We start from the raw sequence: 16,868 nt of genomic DNA on the forward strand, positions 1-16,868 counted from the left end.
CCTCTTTATGATATTTGAGTTATTCTCTAATAATATTATATGATACTACCCAGTGACTGACCCTCAGGATTTCTCCATGTTCACTCGTATGTTTTGAGATGAACCCGGTGGTCCATTTCCTTTGCTCTTCTTCCCCAACTCTGTCGCCAAGCCCTTCATTGAGCTGCGTATTTGGAAGAACCCTTCAAACACAAAACAAAGCTCATGGCCAAGTAAACCTTTTCCCTTTTTATTATCTGCTCAACCCCTTTCCTCTGCCAACAACTCAAATGAAATAGAATTTTTCAGGTTTTTCTCAAGTCTGAACCCAACAATCCCATGATAAATCTTTACCTGAACCTCTTTAATCTTTGGTCAAACTCTATCTATCTATCTATCTATCTATCTATCTATCTATCTATCTATCTATCTATCTATCTATCTATCTATCTATCTATCTATCTATCTATCTATCTATCTATCTATCTATCTATCTATCTATCTATCTATCTATCTATCTATCTATCTATACATACCAGGGTCACTTTCAGTGTTCAATGTAGGGATAAATCAATCTTCTTTTCAGTATCAATTAATCTAAATACTACATGCTATCACTTTACAATTTAATCAATTCATCTTTCAGTTTTATTTAGACAGAAAACCACATTGTGTTGAGAAACTGTAACAGTTAAAAACTAAACCTGCACATAAAATCATTATCAACCACCATATTCAATTGGTATTTGAATAAAGAGCATTATAACGCTGATCATTAAGGGTGTTTGAGAAACCCATGTAGGCTGTAACAAAATGTAGACATTGTATTAGAGGGACGTTAGAGGGAGTGCACTCTCTACTTTTCAGCCTATCACAACAATTTTCACTCTACAGACTTTGAAGATATTGTGAGTAAACCTTCATTTGAGTAGCAACGTGTCGGTTCTGCAAAATGCATTTTGCCACAATGATTAGAAAACTGTCTGCTTTGATTCTTCTGACTGCAGCATGTAAGTACACAGCCTTACATAAAATAGTTTAATAAATTAGAGTTTCTCTATATAGTAGAGTGTCTCATTACTAATTTAAAAATGTCTCTGTTTTTAGCTCTGACTCAAACTAATGAGGTTCCTCATCAGATCCCTTTGAAAGTGGTTGATGTTGGTGGGAATGTTACTCTGCATTGTCCACATTCAAACGAGGCAGGCGACTTCTTCTACTGGCACCGGCAGCCGCTTGGACATATGCTCCAGATAGTTGTTTCATTAGTTTTAGGCGAACAGAAACTCAGTGAACAATTTGACAACAATCGCTTTAAATTTACGCCAGGAGATTCTCAGTACTCTCTTACTATTAAGGACATCATTAAAGAGGATGAAGCAACATATTTCTGTCAAAGTGGGACTGCTTATTTTCAGAGCTTTTCTACAGGAATCTACTTGGCCGTAAATGGTAAGCTCTATTATTTTACGTCAAACTGATCATTTCATGTCAGACAAGATTTCCATGTAATCGTCTAACAATATGTTTATTTTTATTGCACTCTAGATTGCAAAAGTCGAACACTGACCCATGTCAGACAAACTCCAGAATCAACATCAGTCCAGGAGGGAGACACAGCTAATCTCCACTGTTCTCTTCTCTCCAGCAGTAGAGAAAACACCAATCATAATCCATCTGATTACAATGTGTACTGGTTCAGAGCTGGATTTGGAGAATCCCATCTGAGTTTTATTTACACTCAGAAGAACAAGAATAGTAATACTAGCCGTGTCTTCCAGCTGTCCAAAACTATACAGAACTCCTCAGATACTGGAATATATTACTGCGCTGTGGTCACATGTGGAAAAATCCTGTTTGGAGAAGGAACTACAGTAGAGATGAGTATGTGTAATAAATTAGATGCACTTTGAAGCACTAACTGGGTTGTTTGGTTACAGTTTCATTCTGTTCTAGATATCAGGTCGGGCTGAGGACTGAGACAGCTGTCAACCAAGATAAACTAATATTAAAATTGGTTAATTGTTTTTACTTTTGAAAAGAAATTACTTTTTTATATTTAATTTCTTCATCACTTTGAATTCTGTGATGTGCAGTATGAGGAAAAAAAAGTATAATCACACACCATTTTATTTTTAGATTTTTATTGATTAATAGTTAGCGTAATCTTAGTAATAAAATCTGTTTAAATGACCAAATATGTATTAATTGACAATTCCTTATGCAAGTAAATTTGCTTGTCAGAAACACATTTAATAATTGAATTTAAGCTTAACAAATAACATCTGATATGTATTAATTTCTTTAATAATTATTTTTTTTTATCTCTTTTGCAAGGTAAACGTGTGGAACCTGTTCTCATTGTCTTGGGTGTGCTGTTGGGTATTTGTGGAATTGTGATTTCAATTCTTATATTCTCCAGAGATTAAAGGTAAGATTATTTTGTTATTTATAAACTGTTTCAGTTTATTACAAAACCTTTAATTTATGCTGGTAGAATATCACAAAACATCTGCTGAATTCCTTGAGAATTAGTAAAAAATAAAAAAAGAAAAACATTTGAGTTTACATCAATTTCTACTTTTATGTATATTTTATGTAATATTTCTACTTTTATATCTTTTACTAATTTCATCAGCTAACATGGAACGTTAGTAACACAAGCATGTTCACACACAAGTGTATTTGTTTGCTGCTTACACAAAATTTGCAATTCTTTTTTGGCTATATTTATAAAATTCCCATTTAGCCATATGAAATATATTCCATATTATTTGGTCTCCAGTTCTGATATTTCTTGAAACAATTGTTTTAAGGATCCAAATAGGAATCTGGTGACTGAGTTTTTCTATACTGCAAGAAGAAAGAAAAGAGGCCATTATCGTCTATCAACAAGTACTGACTGGAATTTTGAGAAGAGAATATCTGTCCTTCTACATGCACAAAATACTCAAAACATTTCTTGTAAGCTTTCTTTGTGTTCAGCTTTGTAAAAAAGACAACAGGAACTTTGTGCTCTAAATTTTGCAAGATGTTGTTTTTAGGTATGAGACACACACTCTCTCTTTCTCTCTCCCTCTCTCTGTATTATCTTTATTCCTATAATCTTACCTAATAATGCAAACATTTTCATAGAATTATCTGTGTTCATTTTTTCTGAATTATTTCATTTTTAACAAGCAAATACAGTTGAAAAGGCATTTATCTGAAGTTTTTTATATATATATTTATATAATATTATACATGCTATATATATTTATATAATAGTATAAATACTGTAGATAAATATTTGTTCATGCTACTTTTAAGTTGCAATGGTTGAAAGCATGTAAAACATATTGAAATGGGGTACATATTAGGTATCTTTTTAGTAGTAGCAGTTCCAGCTTGTCAGTTTCTTAATTCACAATACGAACAGTAGTTCAAACACGGTATATACATAATTAAGCTTTTTAAAACTACAAAGTATGTAAAACCATTCACACCAAACAGGTTGTGATTCCTAATTGACATGAAATTGACAAATATCTCTGCAACCAGTTCAACTTAAATTTTTGTTACTCCATAAAAGCAAGGAAAATGTCAAATTAGCTAGTTTTACAATCCCGTCACATATTATTAGGACCTTATTATTTACATTGTGTACATTAGAAGTAAGATAGTTGACTTTAGTGCCATGGTGCATAAATGAAAATGTACCCTGGAACAACCGCCTTGTTTTCCTTCTGCTGCACTTTATGACTACTAGATCATCTTGTGCTTTAAATCCAATGTGTTGAACATAGACTGAGCGCCCCCTGTTGGTCAAACTATTTCTGAACTGTCTGCTTTTCCTGAGTGTCGTAAAATGGCTATACAAGTTAGATGTATTTCTATAATTATTATTATTAAATTAGTCAAAGAAAGTACATTGCTCCTCAAAGCATTTTCTGTAATGTTTGATTTATGTAATTTTCTCATGGTTGGTTGGTTTATTGTTGTGTTGTTTCTATCTTGTTGCCACAATGTCTTTTAGTGTTTTGGAAGATGCTTTAAATAAAATGTATCATTATGATTATTATTATTCTGTAACACCCTTTGACATCCAACATTAAAGAAGAGAGTCTCTGATGAACAGTTTTTGTTTTCCTTTTGTGACATTCAGGTTACCATTTGTTTCTTCTGAACATTTTCTAGCACCTTGAAAATTACACACAAAAAAAAACACTGTAAAAAAATTGCAATGTTCAATGAACACTGATACCTACTACAATGGCACGATACTGTATTGTGGAGTAGCTTGGTTTAGCTGGAGATTAAATTATGTTATCCCGTTTTTTCTCAAAGCCACATTATCACTCCTCCACACTGTAGAGATAAAACCTACTGAATTAGGACCTTCATATATTTACATTTGACCAACATCTGCTCCTCTCCAGAGGGTGGAACTAATAAAGGATGCAGGTGTTTGTTTTAAAGCTCTCACTTAATATGGTAAGTTTATTTTAATAGAAATGCTATCTTTTATATGATTAAAGTGAAACTAAATCCAATGTAACAACATAACTCCAGCAGCCCTGATTTTGCAACATTTCACCAAAGTGAAGAGACAAATATGGACAAGTGTGGGGATGAGCAGTGGAGTTGTGGTCAGGATGAGGGAAAGCACTGTTGCCAAGTAATCTACTTTGTTGCTATATTTATCAACTTTTCAGTCCCTATTAATGACTTTTTTTATTTTCAAAAACGAGTTAGCAGAAAGTGCTGGTTTGAGCCCCTGCTGCACCCACCACTTCCTCAGCACTGTCTCACAGTTGTTCTGCAGTATGCACTCCCTACAGTCAGAGAACCATTCCATTCTGTGTCCACATTGCAAATGAATCATGCATGTGCTAAGTTGAAAACCACTATCGATCATCAGTATGCGTGTTAGATGATGTGATACTCTATGTTCTAAAATAGTGGGATCACAAAAATAGTGAATGAGAGCACCCCAACATGGAGCCTTGAGGAACCTCACGTGTCATATTTGCCTTGGTTTGTGTTTTGGTTTGTATAATATGATCTGAACAAATTTTAATATATTTCCAACCAATATCAGAATCTTGTGATGAAATACTGTATATTAATGCAGCAGTTGGAAAACCATAAGCTCTGCTTTAGAGAAGCTGACCTCATCATGGTCCGATCGCAGGGTTAATCATCTTAAAGGTGTGAAGTTTGTTTTTCACAAAATGGCCACCAGTTTTGTTCATTTGACCAACTGTGAGCAACATCCCTCCAGATGCCATGAAGGCAACAACGGGAACAAAAGATTATATGTATTAGAAGTGAAGTGCCTTAGAAAAGAATGAACATTTTTGACCCTTTCTAGATGTGTCACATCCTCATTTTAAGCTTTTAAAAATCAATACCAAACAGCCACCACCATTACTTATATATGTGCTAAGAGGTTTATTTTCAGTGTAAACTTCTATATATATTTAAAATAATTATTTATGAAAATGCGGGCAGTGCCTTTATTTCTCTTTTTGTTTTCTATCAAAAATAACAAAATCTCTTAAGATGTTCATATTATCTGAAAATTCTTTCCCCTCTGTTTACTTTATTCAGTCATAGATTGGCTTATTTTTGAAGGGAGTGCACTTCTATCTTTTTAGCCAATCAGAACTATTTGTCCTTTGAACACATTGAAGATCATGAGGCTAAAACTTCATTTAGTGAGGAAGTAATCAGTTGTGTTAGACTGGTGTGTTTCTTTTTGTACGTTTTGTTTGTTTATTTATCACAATGGCCAAAATACTATCTGCTCTGTTTTTTCTCGCTATATCTTGTAAGTACCACCTTTATTGAGTATGTTCATATTTATTAGATCACAAATGTGGAGGAGTTTCCTTTTCAATGCAGCTAAGCGTTGTAAAGTTATCCAATGGGCTTTATTTAACATTTGTAATCATCTTCATTCTTTTTTCAGCCCTGAGTCAAACTAATGACATTCCTCATCAGATTCCTTTGGAAGTGGTTGAAGTTGGTGGGAATGTTACTCTGCATTGTCCACTTTCAAAGACGGAGCGCAAATTCTTCTACTGGTACAAGCAGCCGCTTGGACATATGCTCCAGACAGTTGCTACAGGAAGCTTGACTGAACAAAAACTCAGTGAACAATTTAACAACAATCGCTTTAATTTATCAGCGGGGGATTCTCAGTGCTCTCTGACTATCAAGAATATCAGTAAAGAGGATGAAGCAACATATTTCTGTCAAGGTGGGACTGCTTATTTTCAGCGTTTTGCTGCAGGGATGTACTTGGCCGTAAACGGTAAGCTGTTATTATTCAAAGAGATCAAAGAGGTCAGACAAGATTTTCAGGTAATAGTCTTTATTAACAATCTATTTATTTTTTACTGAATCCTAGATCATAACAGTCCAACACTGACTCATGTCAAACAAACCCCAGAGACAACATCAGTCCAGGACGGGGACACAGTTAATCTCCACTGTTCTCTTCTGTCCAACACTTCTGCAAACTCTGGTCAATGTCCAGCTAAAAACAATGTGTACTGGTTCAGAGTCGGATTCGGAGCCTCCCATTCAAGCTTTATTTACACTAACAAAAGCAGCTGTGATGCTCAGCAAAGGAGCTGTGACTACCAGCTGTCAAAAACTATACAGACGTCCTCAGATACTGGAATATATTACTGCGCTGTGCTCACATGTGGGAAGATCCTATTTGGAAAAGGAACTAAAGTAGAGACGAGTATGGGTAATAAATTCTATTTCTTTTTCAAAAAGTACTGTTTTCATAGTAAGACTACATAACACTTAGGTTACGTACAAATTATTGATAGTCAGTCAATAAACAGCTAAAAGTTGTTTTATGAAAATGCAAATTTTCTTTGAAATAGATACAGAGTATATAGCATTTTGGTGTTTACCATTTATATAGTTCATCTGAAACAAGCAAAAAAAAAAAGCACAAGTTGATTATTTAGATTATCGGGAGCTGAAACTTTTTTTTACTGATTTGTTTTTTCTCAACCATGTTTCTGCTGGGTCAAACTAAATTAGCTTTGTTTGGTTTAAAACAAACACCAAGTACCTAGGACAAATACACAATTTTCCTTTTTTATTCATTTCATAATTTCACACTTTACCAATATGGTGTATTTATATCCAGCTTAACTTACTCAACTTACTTAATTACTGAACATTAAACATGAACCATTTGATCTCAGTGTTTGTAGTAACTCGCTGTCATTATTATTAATCAATACACAACTAAAAGTCTCTTCTTTGACTTTTTTGTTCCCTCAGGTTCACATCTCAGTCCACCTGTTCTTGTACTTAGTGTGCTGTTGGCGTGCTGCGTGACTCTAATCGTTGCTCTTATTGTCTACATAAAACTAACAGTTGTTGGACATTGTGAAGGTGGGTTTGACATACAGAACTGTTCCAAAGTTAAGGGTACATGAGATCTTCAATTATTTTTTGTTTAAATTTAAACATATACAAATGTATGCTATCACATCTATTTCAAGTTTTTACTCAGCACTCTATGATAAATTATGCATGAATTTCTTCTTTCCTATTTTGATAGGTTCTGCAAAGATTCTCACAGTTATAGCTGAACAACGTATTTTTCCTTTAAGAAACGCAACTGTAGTGGATCAGGTTTAGCATGAGTTTCTAATTCTTTCTAATTCCTACTTTTTTCTGTCTGATAAAAGTAGAAAATCAGCAGCTTCTAAGTGTTAAGTGTGTACAGAATATTTGTACACATATTTACAAGTATGATAGACTTAGTAACTGAATTTGCAACTGAAAATGAACTAATTATTTGACGATTCAACACAGACTGAGGTTTTGTACTACAATCTATTGAAAGCAGCAATGTTTGACAGCACATGTACATCCATTGCATTTGGCTAAAGGTGCCTGTTGAAATAAATTCTCCTGGGTTTTATAAATTAAGATGGATTTTAGACCATATCTGTCGCATCTAAAAACCAGTTGTACATTTTAATTTAAAAAAAATTCATTCTTCCTTTGGTGCACATGTATATATTGCTTAAATGCCATGGTTTCATTTATATGTTCCTCTGCACTTGTAAATATAGATCTAGCATAATGTGGTTTTTATGAATCATTCATAGCACATGTAAAGATTTATTTTTAGCATTCAACGATGTAAGCCTCTAGTTTTAGCATTCAACAATGTAAGCCAGCGACTACTGGAGCAGTCCAAAATAGCTTCAGCTCAATCTTGTACTTACATATACATACATAAGAAAGGACAATAATAATTTTATCTATATCTATATATCTACCCCTGTTTGTCCAGACAGATAAGGATAGATGGTAAAAGAAGAATGGTAACTACATTTAGATTTCAGCATGTATTCCTCTGTTTTGTTGTGGTGTGGTTCTTGTGTTGTTTTTAAATAGAGAAATATGTGAGAAACTATTGTTGCAGCTAAAATCATGCAAATATACATATAATATACATATAGAAAAACCACCATTCATTCAGTTTATTACAAAAGTTTATTGTATTATTTTTTTTTTGCATTAAAAGCAGTTGTCTTCTTTTATTATAAAAACAGAATTCTGATTTTGCAATAAATCCTACAATGCCAGTTTAGTAATAAAAGGCAGATTTTGCACATATATAAGTTTTAATTTCAGCTTTTCCTGACAGCTTTACGTTTTGTTGACAGGGGCAGATACAGGGCCATCAGGACGACGCAAGTCATCGAGGAACCAGGCAACAGACACAGTAAGTCTCTTATTGCCACATCGCACCAAATTAAAAAAAAAAAACAAAAAACATTTACTGTCATTTTTCCAGATTCAGCAGAATTCTCACATCCCTGTCTGGTACAGCTGGCTTGTCAAATTTACAGCTATTATAAAATATTTTACAATTTCTTTATAATTGTTGGGTAACTTTCTAATTACCCAACAATTAAGGCATATATTATTGATTAATTTTAATTGTAAACTTTATGGTGAGCTAGTGAGATGGGATTATAAATAACAATGAATGAATGAAAGTACAGAAAATTGGTTTGCACGTATTTGTCATTTTGTACCTTCACAGTTCTAATTGTTTTTTATCTAAAGGTTTTGGTTATTAAGCAGTTTTGTTCACCGTGCGTTGATTTGCATCGACCAAACAAGAGTTTGTTCCTGTTAAAGATCAGTGATTTCTATAATGTACTCTGCTCTGCTTCTACAAAATGTGCATTTATTAGTTCAATAAATAACATCCAAGTAATTTACTTTTGCTTTAATATGGTACTATGGTAGAAGATATTATGTGCCATCTAGATATTATGATACATCCAGATGATATTTCAAGCCATCAAGCCCAAACAGAGATCAGAACAAAAAAAATGTTAATTGAATTAAATAATATGTTAGAATGGTTGAAAAGCAGTTGTAGCAAAACTAATGCAAAAGACACAGGAAAAGACAAAATGGCAATACCCAATTTAAGGGTATGAATTGACGAAGTTTGAAAACTTACCTCTAGCCAAACGTGCACATTAATAGTAAATAATATTAAATTATTATTTGCAGGGCGCTCGTGGAGATGAAGCCAATTATGTAGCTCTTAATTTCGCCACAAGGAAGACAAAAGGCGTGAAGAAGAGGATAGAATCACCACCAGAGTGTGTGTACTCAGGTGTGAGAGGAGGTCATCCCACACTGCGTGAAACGTCTTAGAGCAGGACCTGTGTGTGTGTAGAGCTTGGACATAACATGCCTGCAATGTGCATTTGTTGGTTTTGAAGTTTCATAGATTTGACTATTTAAGTTTTGCTTTTTGCAAACATTTCTTATATGTTTAAATATAAAATGTCTTTGTACAGAAATGTTCACAATAAAGGGTTCACAATAAAATCGAGTCATTTGTACTTGTTACTGTAAAATATAAAATATGTAAATTTTGGCATAATTTAAGAAGATCCTTTGTTTTTCACTACAAAGTGATAGTTGATGTGTTTGTGTGAACAATCGTATTTTACCCATTTCCCGTATTATAGTAATTATGTTGTCAAACCCCAAAATGGGTAATATTGTGCATGAAAACTTGCACTGATAACTGTTCAAAAATCCTTTGGGTATTACTGGAATATTTGAAAATAGATCAGTTGCATCTTGTATGAATCTGTTGTTAAATCTCCTCAGACCAATAACACACTAAATAAAAAACATCATTCATGCATTTTTGATAAGAGGGACATTTTTTTTTATATGTTGGATAAAATGTCTGAAAAAGCTGGACATAAATTACAAATATCTTTTGTTTATTAAAATTTAATTCCAAATACAATCAGTCAGTGTAAATAGTAACCTTAGAGTATATGGTTCATTCAATGCATAAAAAAGTAACATGCAAACTTTGATAAAATTTTATTTTAACATTTTAATGACACACAGGGAGCAGAAGCTTTCTTCTTTATGGTTTCACTTTACTAAATCTGAAAAAAAAACAAACAAAAAAAAAAACATGAAGACAAAACAGGAAACAGGGCTGTCAGTATCTGATCCATTTACTTGCTACTTTCACAATTGGCACATTCTCCTCTATCAGTTTTATAAGAATGGATCTTTTAAAATATTCAGTTTGAGACTGCCTTGATTTCAAAAGCTAACTCTGCTCGCCTTAACAGATCAGTATTTTGATCAGACTAGTACAATGTGTATTTAAGTGTTTTGATGTGTTTTACTTAATTTATTTTATATTTAAAATTTCATTACGTAGAGCTATACTTCATGTGGCACAATTGCTATATTGGGCTCCCCGTATTCAGAGGCTGCAGACACTGATGCGGTCGTCCTCCTTTCCCCTGTCCTGTCAGATTGCTGTGAAATAAAGGCCACTACTGCCAGAAAAAGATTTTAAAAAAAAACAAAAGACAGCACTGAAAGTTAGTGGTATTAGTGGTCACGAGAGATAATAGGGCTGTATAGGGCCTCATGCTCCACCTATGTGCTTCATGGTGACTAAAAAGAGGTTCAGGCATTGACTTATTACAGTCCGAATGGTTTTAGAGAACCATAGATCTTCTCCTTCTTTACTGCTTTTGCATCTTTTCCTTCTTGACTTGTATTTTTTATTATTCTAAAGATGGCAGTAGAGTAAATCAGTGTGTCCTCTTCTCTCTGTAAAAAAGACCACCTTTTTTTCAGTGATATATTTAAATAGTGCCATTTATTCAACTTAATAGAATTCACACCAATAACCGATACATCATATCTTGAAACAGATGGACAGACATAAAACCAATGAAACTACTAAAGACACACACATTAGTAGTGATCATTTTAATAATATCATTATGAAGATTAAAAAGTTATTTAAATTTCACTCTAAAAAAAAAAAAAAAGGTCCAACCAAGCACTAGGTTTGCAAATTAGACTGTGCCTAGAAAACCGATGTACAAAACGATGGTTACTCTGTTGTTAACATGCGACATTGTTTAATGTGCTGTCCTTGATTAAATACATTTGAACTGAGCTGAAAAGGCACAAATCAGTGAATTGTTCTGAATCAGCGGAAACCCAAATCATATAGTTTAGCATGGAAACGAATATAAGTATGTCAGTAAATAATATATGTTTTTTGAAAATATTACCTTTAGTTTCTGCTTTTCAACCTTTCCTTGTGGACAATTATCAGCTGTAAAATACAAGAGGAAAATTCACAGGTAAAATAAAAATATAATAAACAAATACCAAATCTTTATTACAATACTTTCAAATTTAGTCATGAAAATGTATGCTGTCTTACCGTTCCAGAAATCCCCTTTTATCCTGATGATGGTAATAATAATGGCAAGCCCACTTACAGCCACAAGAGAACAACTCAGAAGCAGGCCATAATTTGGCCATCTGTAGCCATCTTACACATAAAAATATAACCCATAAAAACTACTTTTATTTAACAGTGATTGAAAACAATTATATACAAAAATATATATAATCCACAGAAATTAATTTGAGTTTATTAACTATCATACTCTTACCTTTGACTTCAATTTCAAGTTTGGTTCCATTTCCAAATATAATCTCCCCACACACGGCCAGCGCACAGTAGTAAGTCCCACTATCATCAGAGCTGACGTTCTTTGAGAAGTGATAAACACAACTTTTTGAATCTGATGATGTGTCAGGGTTCTTGTCACAATTGTAAGGTGCATTTTCATTTGTGTAGATGATGCTTCCAAGGAAAGTGTCTTTTCTGACTCCGAACCAGGACACCCTGCGTTCACTTGGACAGGATCCTTTCTGGGAATGAGGTAGGACTGAACACTGGAGGGTAACAGAGTCCCCAGGCTGAAGTGGGGCAGATACTGTTGGCCACTGAACAACTCTGTAGTTTAATGATCTTGTATTTACGTCTAGAAAAAGTGAGAGTGAAAATAAGTTGAGAAATTGTTTGAGAAATTGCCTCTTTCAGACATGCAATGAATCTTATAAAAATGCATTACCTTTCAAAGACAAATAAGTCCCAGACCACTCATCTGTATTCCAGGTAGATACCTCACAGTGATACAGGGCTTCGTCTTCTTTAAAAGTTTTGAGGATAGTTAACGTGCTTGTGAATGTGGTATAGTTTGCAGCAAACCGTGAGGAAGAAAACCCTTGCTCAAATATTGGGTGGGTAGTTGCCTTCATCAGGGTTGTTATCAATCTTAGAGTATCTCCATTACTCTGTTTGTACCACTTTACTCGAGTGTTACTGTAGTCCGAATTAGAAAGCCAACAAGTAAAGGTTACAGGTTCACCTAGCTGGCCTGTGGTCACTGAAATCAGTGAATCTGCATAATGGAAAAATAACTATCGTTAATAATGGGTAAAAACAGTTTTCATTGCAAATTTATCCCCGTACATGTGACAATATTTCAGCAGAAAAGTTGTCTATACTCAAAGACCATCTCATAAATGAGACATAAATGGGACAACAAAATATTCTACATAAAACATAAGCTTAAAATGCTGTTTTTGCATTGAAACAAAGAGAAAATTTTAGCTGAATAGCGTGAATAGTACTTACCTCCTTGATCAAGAAAAATCAAAACAATCCACATGTGCATCATCCTGATGGAGTGAGACTTGTTTGTGGTTGGTGGTGGACGTAATATGTCCAACTGCCTGATGAACCCCCCCGATAGCCGATTTTATAACTTCATTTCCTGTCATGCTGGCGCCTTCTGCATGTCAGCTTTTTGCGGTTTTGTAGTCTGTTTTAAAATGGGTCAAAACAACCATATCTGTTTTTGTAAGATCCTTTAACAACAGGATGACACACTAGTTTAAGACGATTTCAGGAAAATTGAAAAAACTGCCCCTTTCATGTTGGACATAAAATATTAACTTTTTTATATATAAAAAAAAAAGAAAAAGAAAATGGCATTTGCTTTTGCCATTGAAAACATTGCAATTGAACAATTTTTTTTTTCTTAATGGAAAGAAAACATATCTATTAGAATTCAGTTCTTTTTTCTGAGATCAAAAGTCATAATTTTTTTTTCTTTTTTTTTTTTTAAGTGGCCCTATTTCTCTTTCGTAGACTATGAAGTATTGTGCTGCCGGTTAAAATGTTATTAGCATTTTTGTTTAATTGGTGTTTTATGACATGATGCCATTGAAAAATAACTCCCCTATAAAAGTTCCATATATTTGTCTGTAATTTTTCTTCATATGCATTTGTAGCATATAAAATGTAAATACCAGATAAGCCTACCTGTCAATGTATCTTAACTTGGAAAAAAAATCACAGTGCATTAGCATCATGGGAATTTAAAACCCACAACAGTTACAGAATCAGTGAAATTATGCTTTGCAGGTGCTTTTCTCACCTCGGGATGCTGGATGCTTGAAACCGTAGTTGGAACTTATGGTATAATTAGGTGTGTTAGTAATTTCCCAACCCTTACAGGGCAGTAGAACGTAATTCCCCCAATCAGTCAGTTGCTCTTTTAATTTATAAAACAAAATACATTGAAATGGTGGATTCATGGCAAGTAACATATTCGGTTCTGACACAGTTAAACACAAGCAACATAATACACACTCATGCTCTGCATATGGACAAATCAGTACAGGAGTACATGAAAGTACCATTGGAGGAATCGAAGCTCCCCACTTCAATTCCCCACTTATGAACCCATGTAACGTTTCTTCATGGGGATACATGACATGATAACAACCCATGTGATAGCAACTTAAGAGTCAAACTATTTCCTTTGTAAAACTGCTCAGCCTACCCCCCCACCCCCCAAAAAAAAGGGCAGAAGTTACAAAACGCTTTGTGTTGTCTCTTTCCAAGAAACACTTTTGAACCGTTATTTCCTGACATCAAAAAGAAACGGCCACTCTCATACTGAAACCACAACTATTTTAGTATTTTGTCTCACTTCAGACTTTTTTCGCAAGTTTAACTTATAAGAAAGAGTAAGGGTTCTTATGGATGCATAAAGTCATTTTCCATAAAATCTTCCAGATTCTTTCTCAGGTTAGCTTCTTGAACATATGCCAACACAAGCTGATATTGAGAATGAGATATTACTCTTTATACTCACCAGCCAATTCACTAGGTACACCTGTTTAATTGCTTTTTAAACAGCATTTAAATTAATCAGTCAATAACATGGCAGTAATCAGTCAATCCCTTTATTGGAGCAAAATAATTATGCTCAATTAATATGCGCTTACTTGAGCATCATTTTTGGGTCCTCTCTGCAGGTATCCTCATCCCACGTATCCAGATGAGGATTCCTGCATGCCATGCAGCCAGCTTGCTGAAGTTCAACTGTTAAACCATAGTGCTGTTCTGAGTATTGCAGGAACTGCTGATCTACTGTGGTTTTCACACACAACTCTTCTATTGGGTTCTTCTATATGGCTGCTAAATGCCATACATTTAAACAGTGGAGCCTACCTGAACAGGGATTCTTACTATCTCCTATTTCCTCTGATCACAGTGTGCACTTCTTCTGGTGGCTGCTATCAGCAGTATGAATCATCATCAGACAAGGTTCAAAGCCTCTCAAACTCGTTTAATGAACTTGCTTATTATTTCCTCACAGTAGTAAAAAGTAGTCATCTGTTCCAAATCCATTGAAAATATGGAAAGGGATATTCACATCATATATTTACAGCTAAAGAACCTGCAGCAACAGCATGATGCTGTTATCTAAATAAATAAGAAAAATCAGTGATTATAAGTGTATGATAAGAAATTATATTTTTAAAACTTTTCTCTTGTTCAGATGAATCAGTCATTATGTGAGCATCATGTTGATGACTTCTGTGGGAAAGTGCCTTTAAAGAGCTTAAATAGCACTTGAACACTAGATTGACATGAAATAGCTTGCAGTCTTTTAATAAACATCGCTTCGTCTACCTCTTCTCAACCAGGTGGTTTATATGTGTGTTATAACAGTTTTACTGACCTCCTGTGGTTGTCTTCATATTTATTCTCCTGCAAATCCAGAATGAACTTGTTTTTGTTGCCATTAACTGCCAGTTTGTTCCTTCTCACCAGTTATAACATTAACATTTTTTTATTATTAAAGGCAATAATACACCTTGCAGTTTCAAAGCAATTTAAAGTTAATGTTTATTTTATTTTTATTTTTTTTTACTGAAATGTTAAGGAAGCAGGCATTAAAATGTGCTCTACAAAACAGACAAACATACCACATATCACCAGAGCCAATACAACATGCAATTTTTATGTGTTTTTTACATGTCAAATTTTCTAGGCTCAAGAATAAGCTTATTTGTACTGTGCAGTAAGGCAAAAAGTAGCACTCAAATCAAAAACACTTAAAAACAAAAACAATACATACTCAAACAACATCTACATTAAAATATTAGAAAATTAATTGGATAGTCATTAACAGCACATAAAAAATAAAGTTGATAAAAGTTTTAGGAAATATAAAAAGCATAAAAATTAGATATTATTTTCAGTAGCATTTGTTAATCAGTTTTCACACAATCAAAAGCACTTTTTAAATGTCACTTTGTCCTAAGCTACACTTGGAAAACTGAATCCAGTGCCAGTTATTGTTAATTAAGCAACTTGTACTTTTGCTTACCCTCTTATTTTGCCTTTATGAGAGCGAGTTTCTCATGGCATCTAACTAAAATGCAAATTGTCACCAAACAGATATAAATGGTAAATGGACTGAACTTATATAGTGCTTTTCCCGTCATTTTGACCGCTCAAAGTGCTTTACACTAGAGTCACATTCACCCATTCGCACTCACAAACGCGCACACATTTATTCACCAATACGCAGATCGGTATTTTGGTAATATAAAACACTATGAGCAGTAAAGAAAAGAAAATTGTCAAGCTCTATGCATGTATTTTGACTTAACCTATAACAAAGGGGCAAATATACTAAAACAATGTTGATCTATCCAAATGTATGATATAATGATCCTCACATACATCATTGCCATTTCAGAAGATAAGTAGATTTTTTGTGATATATCATCAAGTATTAAATCAGCTTCAGATTATAGACAAGATAATCCTGCTACTCGTACCCCAACATCTGGGCACCAGCACAGATGCTTCATCCCTCTGCTTCGTTTGCGCCTCTCTTTCCTTTTTGCTCAGCCTTTTTTCTCTGTAAATTTTGCTACAGAATAAACACAACCATCTTCATTTATCTGCAGGAATAAACAAAACATTATGATGGAGAAAAATTACAAAATCTGCTTTCCGACTTAGGATATTCCCAACTTACTGCTTGACTTTGTTGAGCAGCAGCTATTTCAGAATCTGCAGTAGTTTCTGAATTATATAAAGAGAAAACACAGGTTACAAAAAGGAAATGACAAGACATAAAACCCAGATAGTGACTGCATTAGAATAAGGT

The 16,868-nt window shown here is 33.9% G+C and overlaps 3 protein-coding genes across 4 annotated transcripts; 2 read left to right on the forward strand and 1 right to left on the reverse strand.

The window, feature by feature from the left end:
* The first annotated feature begins 28 nt into the window (after positions 1-28).
* Positions 29-4,089, forward strand: LOC106923351 (uncharacterized). The gene is made up of 5 exons (XM_088009483.1): positions 29-989; positions 1,087-1,431; positions 1,528-1,863; positions 2,317-2,410; positions 2,796-4,089. Exons 1-4 carry the CDS (start codon positions 932-934, stop codon positions 2,406-2,408), a joined length of 831 nt encoding a protein of 276 aa, XP_087865609.1. The 5' UTR covers positions 29-931; the 3' UTR covers positions 2,409-2,410; positions 2,796-4,089.
* Positions 4,090-5,572: 1,483 nt separating this feature from the next.
* On the forward strand, positions 5,573-10,192 carry LOC106923382 (uncharacterized). Of its 2 annotated transcripts, none has more exons than XM_088009484.1 (6): positions 5,573-5,791; positions 5,933-6,277; positions 6,374-6,721; positions 7,273-7,386; positions 8,676-8,734; positions 9,541-10,192. In XM_088009484.1, the coding sequence occupies exons 1-6, from the start codon at positions 5,749-5,751 to the stop codon at positions 9,685-9,687; spliced, it is 1,056 nt and encodes a 351-aa protein (XP_087865610.1). In that variant the 5' UTR covers positions 5,573-5,748; the 3' UTR covers positions 9,688-10,192. The 2 variants fall into 2 exon arrangements, with proteins under 2 accessions (XP_087865610.1, XP_087865611.1); XM_088009485.1 differs by having other exon boundaries at positions 6,374-6,715.
* A 170-nt stretch (positions 10,193-10,362) lies between these two features.
* Positions 10,363-13,260, reverse strand: LOC106923375 (uncharacterized). Its single transcript, XM_014996362.2, has 6 exons — positions 13,025-13,260; positions 12,459-12,788; positions 11,994-12,368; positions 11,759-11,869; positions 11,604-11,647; positions 10,363-11,130 (listed from the first exon to the last, which is right to left on the reverse strand). The coding sequence occupies exons 1-6, from the start codon at positions 13,065-13,067 to the stop codon at positions 10,999-11,001; spliced, it is 1,035 nt and encodes a 344-aa protein (XP_014851848.2). The 5' UTR covers positions 13,068-13,260; the 3' UTR covers positions 10,363-10,998.
* Between the last annotated feature and the right edge of the window lie 3,608 nt (positions 13,261-16,868).

The sequence above is a fragment of the Poecilia mexicana genome, unplaced genomic scaffold (assembly GCF_051168715.1).
Source record: "Poecilia mexicana isolate PSO_F unplaced genomic scaffold, ASM5116871v1 scaffold_10, whole genome shotgun sequence".
In the NCBI taxonomy this organism is placed as follows: domain Eukaryota; kingdom Metazoa; phylum Chordata; class Actinopteri; order Cyprinodontiformes; family Poeciliidae; genus Poecilia; species Poecilia mexicana.